At 41.5% G+C, this 12963-nt stretch overlaps 1 protein-coding gene across 1 annotated transcript; it reads right to left on the bottom strand.

The window, feature by feature from the left end:
• Positions 1–1168: 1168 nt before the first annotated feature.
• Positions 1169–7471, bottom strand: COMTD1 (catechol-O-methyltransferase domain containing 1). Its single transcript, XM_058810749.1, has 7 exons — positions 7347–7471; positions 5953–6077; positions 4867–4972; positions 3992–4110; positions 3690–3744; positions 2031–2164; positions 1169–1533 (listed from the first exon to the last, which is right to left on the bottom strand). The coding sequence occupies exons 1-7, from the start codon at positions 7426–7428 to the stop codon at positions 1381–1383; spliced, it is 774 nt and encodes a 257-aa protein (XP_058666732.1). The 5' UTR covers positions 7429–7471; the 3' UTR covers positions 1169–1380.
• Between the last annotated feature and the right edge of the window lie 5492 nt (positions 7472–12963).

Raw genomic sequence — 12963 nt, 5'->3', positions numbered from 1 at the left:
GTGGAAGTGACAGAAATAGAATTGAGATCTCCTCAGTCATAACCCTACTCTGAAGCCATCAGGCAATGCTTCCTTCCTTCATTGCTCTCCACCGCAATATGCTATGGCAAGTGTCTGAGACAGGCAAGAGCCATGCTCTGAACTTTGCCCCTTACCAGAACCCAGCCAGTCAGCTGAAATTTCAAAATATGAGCCAAGTAGACAGTCCTAAACATTCTGAGACAAGGAATCTTTGTCCCCCAGTGTCTCAAGTCATTCAAGTGCACTGTTTAAGCAAATGGACAAAGTATTCTCTTAGTTCTGATACAGCTTCCCTTCAGGATGTCAACAAAACTGAACATTCCTCTATACATATGATACCCAGTGTTATCAGTACCCCAAAAGAGTTACCAGTGAAGCTTTTGCCTGTAAAATCCTACTTAATTTCCTTATTTAATCAATTTTTATCTGTACTAAAGAATTGTGGGCTGAAATTTTGTTACGTGCTGCCTAGGGAAGGGAATCTCTGTTTGAACAGGCAGTTCACAGCTGTATTGCATCCTCATACAATCAGGATCCTTCTGAAGGCTTGCCACCAATGCTCTGTGCTTGCATCTTTCTAGGAAACAAGCATCTAGCAAGTTGCTTCTTTGAGGGGGCAAGGGGGAGTGACACAGGAAAGAGGCAGAATTGTTTTGCTTTTCTTCTTGCCCATTTGCTTTTCCTCATACTGACTTAAAAAAAAAAATCTATCTGCACTGTTACCTAGGCTAAAGAAATCCAGTTCTCGTGCAAAAAGGTTTTAGATAATAGTTACTGTATTGTGAATACTGTTTGTCCTTTGGCAAGCTTTTAAAAGCAACTTTTTTTTTCAGCAACTTTTTTTTTTGAGGCTTGTTCTGTAGTATCCTTCAAAGATAAGGAACGACTTAGAATATTTTTAGTCTGGGAAGGCTAGCAATCTCCTTGATGTCATTTCATTAAAAATCCATTTTTCTATTATGGCTATAAACATTAATAAACTGCACTTCTTTTCCTTTTGATGGTACTGACTGATTATTCCACTGCTCAAGAGGCTCTTCTAGGACAGAAAATTACTTTGTTGCATTGAGGCACTTGGATAATCTATACAGGAGGAGTTTTTCAACCACTGTCTTACAAGGACAATTTCACATAAGTTTATTTCCTTTATTACAATTAAAGTAAGAAACCATAGAAGATCTCATAATAAATCTCTCTTCTCTACTTAGTTGCCCTTAGGATCCAGATGCTCCTAAAGTCTACTTTCCCAGGCTATGCTATCCAGTGGATATATAGGTTAAATTGAATTTTTTATACTGTTCCACCTCCATTTTTCCTGATGATTTGATTGATATTTCCCATCTGCTGGGCTTCCTCGAGTTACAACTTGAATGCTAATGTGACTCCATCTCCCACTGGGAGCATGCTGATATTGACACGTGCATCTCTGAGAAGCTTCTCATTGAGGCGGTGGATACTCTGCGCTGCCAAGTCATCCTTCCTTGGTTTTAGCACCTTTCCATTCCAAAAGACCTATTGAAAAAAGAAATGTGATGCACCTCCTTCATTCTAATATGGTCCTTGGACCACAAAGGAAGCTTTGGAAAAGTTCCTGTACATTTCTTAGAGATTGATATTATTTGTTGTATTTCAGACATCTTAATGGTCTCTGACATGGAACTCTCAAAAGTAAGTGGGACTGAGAGTCCACAGGCCTTACTAATTGTACTTCTACTGTAGATTTGAAGCCAAAATAAGTTTAATATCCTTTTTTTCTTGTAATAGTAGTTAATTGATAACTATTAATGTTACTGATTACAAGTGCTACTTTTCATCTTGTGTCAGTACTGTACATAGCCTACAAGACAAACAAGAATAACACAGAGCATTCTCTGTAATGAATAACAAAAAATTTCTATGATTTCTGTTAGTGTTTTATATAGCTTACTTAAAGAGTTTATGTTGAATTTTCTTTTTGATTGTGTTATGTGTAACTGCCTGTGCATTACCATCAGAACTGCAGTACTTACATTATCAATGGCTATTATTCCCCCTTTCTTTATGAGGTGAAAGCATTTTTCATAGTACTCATTGTAGCTTTCTTTATCGGCATCAATGAAAGCGAAGTCAAAGGTTTCAGCTTCTCCATTGGCCAACAGTTCATCTAGATGAGCAACACAGTGAGTTGTTATACCCTGGTTAGTGCTGTGTAGGAGGAAGTAATCCATTTGTGTCAAAGCTCTCATTAAATGTTTTCTGCTGCCTTGACCAGGCAGCCTATTCCTTCACAGGTAATTACTAGAAAAGCTTATCCCACAGAAACCAATCTAGACATTATGTATGCCATAAAACACAGTTACTGAGGTCTGCATGCTTAGGAGTTTGTGGAGTAGCTCCAAACCTGAAGGATCCAGCTGGGACTGCTGAAAGGTACAGCAAAAACAAGTCAAGCACTTTGAAACTGGACATACTCTACACCTTCAGCTTTTTTTCAGCTGAGAACTGTTTTCTTGAGTGGATTAGAATTTTTCTCACTTTATGAACAGGTTCTAAAAGCTAATCTTTGCTTGCAGATCAAGGGCCATGACAGAGGTCATGAACAACCCTGTCAGAGATATTTGCAGCAAAAGACTGCTGTAAGTAGTCCCTCTCTGGGCCAAGTCAAGTAGAATTCAGTTTTAAGTTCTCCTAAACAGATTTCTTGACTGAGAATTCCAAATTGCCAGTTTCAGAGGAGGTGATTTCTGTCTCCTAAGGTCCTCTGACACCCCTCTGACTCGCCCTTAGCCTCTGTCAGCAGATCATCATTCTGTCTGAAGCAATGCCTGGACAAAGCATTGCTTTGACAGACTTCAAGGAGTGTGCATACCAACTAACTGCCTGTATTTGCCTCTTTAGAAAGGATGGATTGGAAAGTAATACAAGGTTATCAGGTGTGGATCCAGTAAATACCTTTGCTGGAAATCTTCTGCATCCAACAATCCTAGAAAATGTATTGTATTTTCAGAACATATATTAGTATTTCCTCTGCCTCACATTTTCTCTTTCCTTGAATAAGAGAAGTCATTGCCTCACTAATGGCCTTGTATGCTTTTGGCATGTCCTAAATTTGAACTACTCTGAACACAATTCAGCCTAAAAGATACCCTTCTTTTAGTTTGGGGACCCCAAGTGGTAAGATGGGAAAAAATAGTCCTCTCTGGCGATACCTACTGGATCACTCCTTGCGGGAACCTCCAATTCTCAAGAAACTGCATCTGGTCAGTATTTATGGGCTTCTGAATTTTTTCTGCACCTCAGCCCTTTCAGGGAACTCTTCCTTTCTTAACAAAGGAATACTTGCTTAGAATGGACAATGCTAAGAGAAATTTGGCTTTGTTTGGTTAGTCTGTTTTATTCAGCTTTCCAGAAGCAGTATAGTATTTGATAAATTAAACAAAGTGATGGACAGGACAGGTGAGTGGCCAGTACAGCCCACAACACAGGACAAGCATTTTCTTCCTCCCTACTAGTAGGTAGGAAAACTGTGAACTCCTAAAGATTTTTACTTTTTAATACAAGAGAAGCTGCCTCCCTATTAGCAAAAGGGATCACATTCACAACCATATTTGGTCTTAAATTTCATCACTATTGCATCCCTCTTCTATTTCTAGGGAAGGGGAAACAATCTGTTATTTCAGGTTACTTACCAAGTGTTTGAATTGCTGGCTTAATCCGCAGGTCAATTTTATGCTCTACTCCTGCCTAAGATGAAAAAGAACAGTGTTAATGGTAGGCTGTTAGTAGCCTGTACTCAGGGAGTGACTGGGGTTCAGATAGTTTTCCTATTATTTCTGGATTCCAAACACCACTTATTTTTCTTCCCAAACAGAACTCTATCAGCCTCCTTTAATGGTAAGAATATTTCTGTGTGAATTTGCAAGTCTAAAACACAAGATCTCTTCACATGTAAAGGTAGCTGTCCCCATTGTGTACAGGAGATGCTGCTTACCTCCTTCCACAGCGGCCTTCCAATTTTGGCATAGTCCTCATTTATATCACAGGCAATAACTTGGCCATCATCTGGCAGGAGAAGTGCCATACTCACGGCATTATAACCTGTGAACACACCTAGGAAAACCATAAGAGACATCAACACTTATTGTATTGTGGAAAAAGGGTTACAGGGCTCTCTTTAGGAATAAAATCCCCAAAGGAATCAAGGATGGCAATTTGTTAATAGACAGTAAAGATTTTTCATTTTTCCTTCCATTTTAATGTAATGGTAGGTTGAGAAGAAGTTTTTTTTTTAGCAAACTTCAATGTTAGCTTTTTCCAAAAGGCTCATGGCCATACAAAGCAGATTCTGGTCTTGAATGTGTAACCTAGAGAGACTGGATGGGCAGCAAAATACCAGGGAATTGTAACAGCCAGGCCAAGAATGAAGGTGGTGGGAACCCATACCTGGCTGCTCAGCGTCAGCCTGTCTTTTAGGAGATCCTGGTAATATAGGTATTCAAGCAAAGTGGATTTGATACAGGGCCTGTGCTGCAAAATCTCTTCTTCTAGCAAGAAAATGGTACAGGAAGGACAGAATACACCCTGTCCTACAATTGTTGAAGACTCAAGAGATCCATTTAGCTCAGTTTTTCAGATTGCGTCAGAATGGATGAGCCATCCATCCTGACGCCAGAACTATTTAATGCACAGTTAGACAAAGTGGCAACCAAGTGCAAATCAGACACTCCTTTTCATGCTGTAGTTTGCCCACCTGCTTGCTGACAGTTCTGCAGTACCTTCCTGTATTTGGATATTTTATGTTGAACATGGCTGTATTTGGAGAGTGATAATCAAGAGTTTTATTTTACTACAAAGTGACACTCTTACCTATTTCAATAACTTTCTTGGCTTTAATGAGTTTGGCCAAATTTGCCATAAGCTGAGCCTCCTCACAGGACACCATCATTCTGCCATGGGGATGATCAGCAGTGAGCTAGGAAAGGGAAAAATCCAAACATATCACATCAAACAAAAACCAACCTACCAATATCCTAAAGAAAAAAAACGCAGTGAAACTCCAGGAAAAACAGACACCTCTGTCTTCTCATTTTAGACTGCTTTGTGGATGGAGCTAGATGGAGCCATCTATGAGCCAGAAATTGGCTTGAATTTAACTATAAGTAAGGAGGATGTTATGTGTGTCATAAGCAGAGGATATTACCATGGCTGTGGCAAATGCAGCAATATTTGTAACTAAATGAAGAATCATAGAGGAACTCTGACTGTGAAAGTCCTTTATTTCTGTGAATTTGTGCAAACAGATGCACTTCCTTTAAGATGTGTAGAATGCTTTAATGAACTGCTAGGTTTGTGTCTGCCAAAGGTCAGACCACGTAGTCTGGGCTACAGAATACAAACTTGGAGAATGTGTGCCCATGCCAGGGTGGAAGGGCTCTTGGCACTGAGGAATGGGCAATGGGAGAAGCAGGGCTGTGCCATGACCATTGAAGGGAAAGCGTATCTTCCTATTTTCTGTCTTCTGATAGGGATCGTTCCAGCCAACCTGTTCCAGCAGTTAGCATTTAATTTCTTTTATACAAGAACAGTTTGTCTCACCTGAAATGACTCAAACCTGACTCAGAATCTCATCTCATCTCTGACACTGCAGCTTGATGGAAGGCATCACTTCTCTGAGCTACAGGTTCCTTACATGCCAACCAAAGTGAACAAAAGTCATTTGTTCAAGTCCAAATCAAGTGCAGCCCTGACACGTGGCCTTGGGAGCTGAGGATAGAAAGACATGTCTACAATGTATGCCAATACTATTAAATAGTCATGTAGGTGGCCCTGAACATAGAAGAGTCTGGGTATTACCAGTTTAAAAAACCCCTCTAGTGGGTATGCAAATGAGAGGGAGGAGGGAGATGTGACCAGGATCCCAGCAGCTCAGGACAGGGTGTGGGTGATACTGACCAGACGCAGCTTCTTGAGAATTGGATGTTCCCGCAAGGAGTGATCCAGTATGTATCGCCGGAGAGGACTATTTTTTCCCATCTTACCACTTGGGGTCCCAAAAATGAAAGAAGGGTATCTTTTACCTACCAAGAAATAAGTAATAAGAACTTCTACACTTTTCAGTTATTGCCATTTTAAATAAAGTAAATATTGAAGTATTACCAAAGGTTAAAAAGTTCTCTGCTCTAAAAGAGCCATGAAAATGGAAAATGCAACATAGCTGGACAACCAGGTGGACTATAATTTTTTTTCCCTTCTCCTTTTTAGTCTCTAAGATGTCCATTCCAGGCCTCCAAACACTGAAAGGGAAAGGCTTTAGTACTGTGTTTTTCAGTGGCCAATGTGATGGTTACAAACTGCCATAATCTTACAGGAAAAGTAACCCCATCAAAACTCAAAGGGCAAGTTTAAAGAGAGATAAATGAATGAGGTGCACAATTTTCTTAGTCTGTGGGCCTTCTTTTGCAGATGAATAGAGGCCACCGGGTTTTAGCTCCATCAGCTGATGTGTCTTCTCAAACCCTGTGCTCTCCTCATGATGCTGTCCTGCCTTCCAGCCTGGGGAAATGTGGTATTGCAAAATGCCTTGTTTAGCATGGAACCAGTATGCAGACAAAGTAGGCGCTGAAAGCTGAAGTTTCAGTACATGTCTGCTCAAACACAGAACTGACTGCAGCTTTCATGCCCAATGTTTCTTTTACCAAATGGATTAACTATTTTGAAGAAATAACAACAAATTCATTTCCACATCTCCTGGTAGTTGTGTGCTAGACAGAACGCTTTTATTTCGAGGGGTTTATTTTCTATTAATGGTTCTATTTTATAGACGATCACGCCGAGATGTAAATGATTTCAACAACTTGCCTTAAATCAAAGATTAAGTAATGCCCGCGTTTCAAACTCAACAGCAGTCTCCTTCCCCTCCTGGATCGTGGGCTCGTTCTTCCGGTGTCCCCGGGGGATGAAAGCGAAACTGCCACCAGAACAATGCTGTGCGCAAGGACCACACCCCGGCCTCTCCGGGCTGGCCGAACAAACGCAGGCAGGGCACCGGGCGGGGAGCGTGTTCTCGCTTTCGCTGGACTTTGTCCCCGGCCCCACACTGCGGTAGCTGGATTACAGGGAGCGGCTTGGGCTCTCAGAACATCATTCCATTTACTGCAGCAGCTCAGCAAAATAAATCTCTGCCCGCACGGCAGCCCCAAGGGGTCTGCTCCCTGACCGCCCCCGGGACTCCTGCCCGCCCTGGGAGGGACCCGCCGGGCGCTGCGCTTCCCGTCCCGTCCCCGGGGCGGACACGGGGTAGGCGCAGCCTTCACGTCTCGTGTATGTGGCTGGGGGGCGCCGCTTACCTGCAAGCACACCCGCGGCAAAGGCGACCCCCAGCATCGCCGTCCCCACGGCCACTTCCTTGGGCACGCTGACAAGCGGCATTTCGGAGCCGGCAGCGAGGGGAGCGGCGCCGCCGGGTTACGCGGGGCGGTGCGGGGCGCTCCGCCTGCCGCGAGGGCGGGGCCGCGCTGCCCGGGGCCGGCTTCGGCTCGGCTCGGCTCGGCCCGGTGGCGCTGGGGGTCCCCGCGAGCCGGATCCTGGGCTGGCTGCGCTGGCGAGAGCGTGGGTCACCCGCGGGAGGTGTGAGCCTTCCTCTCGGTGACATACTCGGCTGTGGTGCGTAAAGTGACAAAGACAGCGCCCGGGATTTGTGCCACCACCTCCTCAGGGGCTGGTTGTGGTACAGCTTCACTGCAGTCTTTGTTTTAAAACACACCCAAGTGTGCTCGTATGGGCTGTCATAGAGCTTTTCACAGAAATACGCTCGTAAGAGGCTTGGTACTCCAACTAGCCCGGGCAGTGAGCTCTCTCCTTCCCCTAGAACACAGGTTTCTTTGCAGCTGAGGCGTGAGCAATTACTCGTCAAAATGCATGTAAGATTTTGGAATTTTAGTCTTGTGACCTGTCAGTCTCCAGGTGAAAGGAGTCAAGGAGGATTCTCCAAGGGAGGGGGAATGGGGCCTGGTTTCCTCCACTGCTGTTTCAGCCTCCTTCTGCCTTGTTGAGGGATCTCATCCCGGGCCAGATCTGTTGCTGAGGGAGTTGGTTTATAAGTAACGAGTGATTATGTAATCTTTTTTAAGTCAGCCTAAACTTTTTTGTGCTTCTGTGCCTTTTGGAGAGGGGCTGGGAATTCGGTTTTCATTTTGTGAAGTATTGGTAATATCTGGGTCTTGGAAAACACAAGCAAAATATGGAGATCTATAATTTTGACATTCTATGGGAGATTAACTTAGTGCTGTTGCACACAGACTAGGAATACATAGGAATGGATTGGGTTGCAACTTGGCCTCCACAGATGTAGGATGGAAGCCGGTAAAAATTCCATTTTGGCACATATTCTATCTTCAGAAAGGCAGATGAATAGTGTGTTGGAAGGTTTGGATGAAAACATGTCAACTACTTCCCTATGCTAACAAAACAAATGTCAGTGCAGTTTTAGTCAGTGTTAGTGCTTTTTAAAGTACATCTTAAGTGTGGGATTAAGTATATCACTAGGGTATTTATGGGAATTGTGTTTGCCTATCACTGCATTTTTAGTGTGTTAGAGCTTATTTACAAAGCTTGCCCCCAGAGCTCTTGTATTTCTTTTGCAGCAACTAATCATGCCACTCACTAGGGAGGCTGCTGTGATTTCTGATTTGCAGAACAAAGTAAGACATATGATCTGTCTTGGCAGATAAAATAACTTCCAGTTCACTTCTAAAATTTATTTGATTTTGAAAGCTGTGAGTGTTGCTGGTTTCTTGGTGGCTTTTTTCATTCAGTGTCTTGTCACTTTCTCTGTGTACATTTTGCGTTTGTAAATGAGAGCATTTCATCCCGTCTTTCAGAAGATGAGTTATCAGCATGTGCTGCAACGTGTCAGTTTTAGGCCAAACAACTGTAGGAGGCAACAATTCTTGCAGCGGCCATAAATCAGATTTGTGACGGTGCGGCTCCATCTAGTGATTCTTCTGTACAACTGCAGCATGAGGGAGAGGAGCTGAGGGTTGCTCTCTTCAATGGAACACGCTAAGGGCGGGCTTCCAGTGCTGTGTTGACCTGTCGACTCGAAGAGATGACCCATTTGGATGTCTCTGGGAACGTCAAGTTTCTGAAAGCTCCAAGAGAATTGATGACTTGAATTGCTAATATACTTGAATGTGTTTCTGAAATTCCTTCCACCCCCAAGCTGTCAATCAGTAATAGTTTACCTTTGCTGGCTGTGTCAGGTGTTTTACTGTATCACTGTACTGGACAATGTTTCCTTTAGATAAGGATGTAAATTTTCAGATATCTATGATATGATGACAAACTTCCATGAGGGGTTAGAAGAGTTATAATCGTCCAGCTGGACAGAATGGAGCCATCAGCTTTTCTTTGAGCCATTTGTATTTTCAATTTACTTAACTCTGTGATATATATGTAACAGAAAACTTTGATTAACATATTTATTAGATATGTGCCTGCAGTGTGCCGTGGCTACCTGAGCATTTAAACATTTTGGTAGATTTCTGCCTACTACTTGTGCTAAGTAGGGTGAAGTCTACCTGGAGATTAAAAACTGAGTATAATATGAGCAGTAGTTTGGATACAAACCTCACTGCTCCCTAAATCTGTAAGGTCAGTCCAGTTGCACAGATTTCATGGGAGCTCAGGAATGCTCCCAGTGCTGTAGTCAGGAGGCATATTTGCCATGCCTGAAAGTGCCTTCTCTCTTGGACTGCATTCTAGAAAGGGTAGGAGGGTTTTGGAAGCATATTCAGGCTGGAGCCAGAACATGATCTCATTTGTAAAACATATGGAGCAGGACAGACAGGATAGGGGCTGACCTCAGGGTGTACAAATCCTCACTTTATTAATATAGATAATCTCTTCAAGGTTTTACAGACACTGGGCAATTGATATATGAAATAGCCTGTTCTTCTCCTGGAACCTTCCTTCCAGGAGTGTTTTTCTATGTGAGAATGTTGCACACCATCTGCCTTGGTGTCATCTGTGTAGAGTTATTGTAGAAATGGGATTGGCAGAGGGTTAGCCTACTGATAAGGCTGTCATCTCACTTCTGGGTTTCTGCCTTTCATTTGCAACTATTTTTACATGGACCAATTGTGCCTGGTAACTGAGGCACCACTGTAAAATGCTAAATGACTTGCCTTGAGTATATAAAGTTTTTCCTTTCACTCTCTTCATAATTTACATCTTTTTTCCTGCTCTTGTTTTTATTTCCCTCTTCAATCTTCCATGTGTCAGCTGCCTGAACTCAGCCTGTTGTGGCAGGCTGTGCCTTCCGGGTCATTGGTGATGTTCTGTGGCCTGCTCCAAGGTGGTGGTAAAGAGTAGTGAACAGCTGATAGTCTTACTGCTGCACTAAAAAGAAGTAAAATCTATGGGTGTTTCAGCCTCTCTCCAGCGTGAACAGCCTGGGTATACATGACTCTTTCTAAAATCATACTCACTCTGTGGTGGAAAATCACTGTGTATCACAGATATCCCAAAGGAAGTATGTACAGGCATGTTTGAACAGCACAACCCACTGGAAATAAGGCCTGCATGTATTGTTGCCCTACACATTTGATGAAACTATATTGGCCTATGACACTGGAAAGCATTCAGTGGAGTTGCATGTTGTGTCTGCTTCATTCAGGCTGCAGTGGTGTGACTTCAAGTGTAATTTAAATGTTGCTTACTTAAAGTCTTAGTTATCTAGACATTGTTCTCCTCTGTTTACAATGAAGATAGCTGTTACACAGTCCTCTAAATCATGTCAAAGTGTTGAAATGCAAGTGTAAATGCTACATGTATGTAGTTTAGTGAGTAAAGTGGAAAAAATGTTTGATGCTTGTGTACAGCTGAAAGAGAAGACAGCTGTCTTTGTCCCCAAAAGCTTGTAATGTGAATGTAAAACCATGTCATGGGCAGGAAGTGTAGGGAATTGGATTGTAATGAGCTGTGTGCTTGGCAGTAGCCTAACTCAAATTTCTGAGGAGAAATCAGAGCAAAGTTTAAAGGAGTTATCAACAGGAAGAAAAATGAAGTTTGGAGCTGTTTAAAAGTTTACATCAAGTATGAGTGCAGAATGAGTAAAAGCCCAAATACAAGGAGAAACCAAAGAAGAATGCATTCATGCGTTCTTATGGTCAGATTAATTGCTGAAAATGCTGGTTGGGTTGAAATTCTGGATGAATGGAACTTGAATGAGATGAGAGCTGGGGGAAGAAGTTGTAGTAAGCAAGGTAACGAGACCTTAGACAAACCTTTTAATTGTGAAGATGAAAATACAATCTTGAAAATATGTCAAAATATTTCTGCTTGTTTATGCATAGCTGAGTATGAGGGTTTGGAGCGCAATGAGGGTTGATAATGAAGAGTTACAGGTTGAGTGATAGGCAAAATACTAATTTTTATCTATATTGATGGAGCCAAAAGTTTGTAGAGCTGAGACTGACCTGATCTTAGCCATCCTCAGAGAAATGTTTGATACAGATTGGGATTTTAATCTGGTTTAAGAGGATAGGAGGGAAGAGGCATATTTGCAAGTTTTCTGCACAGACACTGGATGAATGCATGCATAGATTGGGCCAGATAGTCAGAAAAGACATCAGGCCATGAATTCCTTACCTTTTAAGATATTCACAAATAACTGAACCCATAAGCATTCAATTGTATTTATTTATTCTATTTTAATAGATTTTTGTAATATCTTCTTTAAAAAATTGAAACAGAACTTATTTACCTTATTTATGTGTTCATTCATCTGTCTTGGGTGTTGTAGATAAAAAATGCATATATTTTATAATTTTACAGTCCACAGTGTATATCTCCTTGCAAGACCTCGATAAATCACTTGATGGTATATTTTAGAGGACTGTACATGAAATTATTATTTTATTCCCAGTTGAGATTTCTTATTTCTTCTAATTGGTTTTGCTATGTATTTGTCTGTTCCATCCCTGTTATCTTTCTAGCATTATGCTTAACTTTTAATTTTGCAGTTCTGTAAAGCAGGGTATGCCATTTCCCAGCATAACCTACTTGACCTTAGAGATACTCATTCCAGACATATTTGTTATAGCAATTTTTCCCCATAAATGTTCATTTATCTTCTAAGCTAAAAATCTTAGAATTTTTAGAATGGTACGTTTTTATAACAAAAAAAAATTGTGGTAAATGAAATTGCTCTCTTTTTTTTTTTTTTTTTTTTTGGTTGAATTCAGTAATTTGAAATAAGACTAATAGTTTCCCAAATACTCATCATTGCTTCTGAAGTCATCTGGATTTTTTGTCAGATGAACTGTAAGTAGCAAAGCTTCCTTTAATATGATTCATTGTCCAGCTGGAGGGTAATCACTGAAATGGAACACAGACATGAACAATGACTTTAACTAAGTTGGTTCAGTTACTTTCATCCTGCTCAGCTGCTTCTATTGCAGTCACTCTTTTGTGGGAGCTTTTAAAGTATGTCTTTCCATAACAGCTTGTAAAGGCTGTGGTACCTTCACATCTATTTCAAGGCTAAGATATCAACATTTCAAATGCTGCTGCTAAGAAAGCAGGTGATTCATGAGCCCATAAGCCTTAAGCCATTAAACTTGCAAACAGTGAATGGTTTAGAAACGGTTTTCAGCTAGAAGCATTTTGACATATTGGTAAATATTTTCAGGCCTTACTGGCTTACAGGCCAACATTTTGAATATATATGACTACTTTTTGCAATCTCATTACAAGACTAGGTTGAGCTTTGGACATACAAATATTGTGAGGAGAGATAGCCCCTGCCAGGCAGCATAATTCCCAGTGCAAAATACATTAATGGCTTCAATGACAATATCCCACAAGTATCAAGGACTGTAAAACTCAAATTGAGCTTGACTGGGGGAGACCCAGTCAAATGGCTTGTCAGTGGCTCAGCTTGACAGATCCAATGATAGAAGC

The sequence above is a fragment of the Ammospiza caudacuta genome, chromosome 9 (assembly GCF_027887145.1).
Source record: "Ammospiza caudacuta isolate bAmmCau1 chromosome 9, bAmmCau1.pri, whole genome shotgun sequence".
Taxonomy (NCBI): domain Eukaryota; kingdom Metazoa; phylum Chordata; class Aves; order Passeriformes; family Passerellidae; genus Ammospiza; species Ammospiza caudacuta.
This window is presented reverse-complemented; position numbering and strand designations above follow the sequence as displayed.

Excerpts from the sequence above, each read along its gene's own strand:
- COMTD1 (XM_058810749.1), bottom strand. The coding sequence starts at position 7,428 with ATGCCGCTTGTCAGCGTGCCCAAGGAAGTGGCCGTGGGGACGGCGATG. Across the intron at positions 6,078-7,346 it reads TGCCGCGGGTGTGCTTGCAG|GTAAAAGATACCCTTCTTTC; the intron begins GTAAGCGGCGCC and ends ATTTCTTGGTAG. Across the intron at positions 1,534-2,030 it reads GAATAATAGCCATTGATAAT|GTCTTTTGGAATGGAAAGGT; the intron begins GTAAGTACTGCA and ends TTTTTTCAATAG.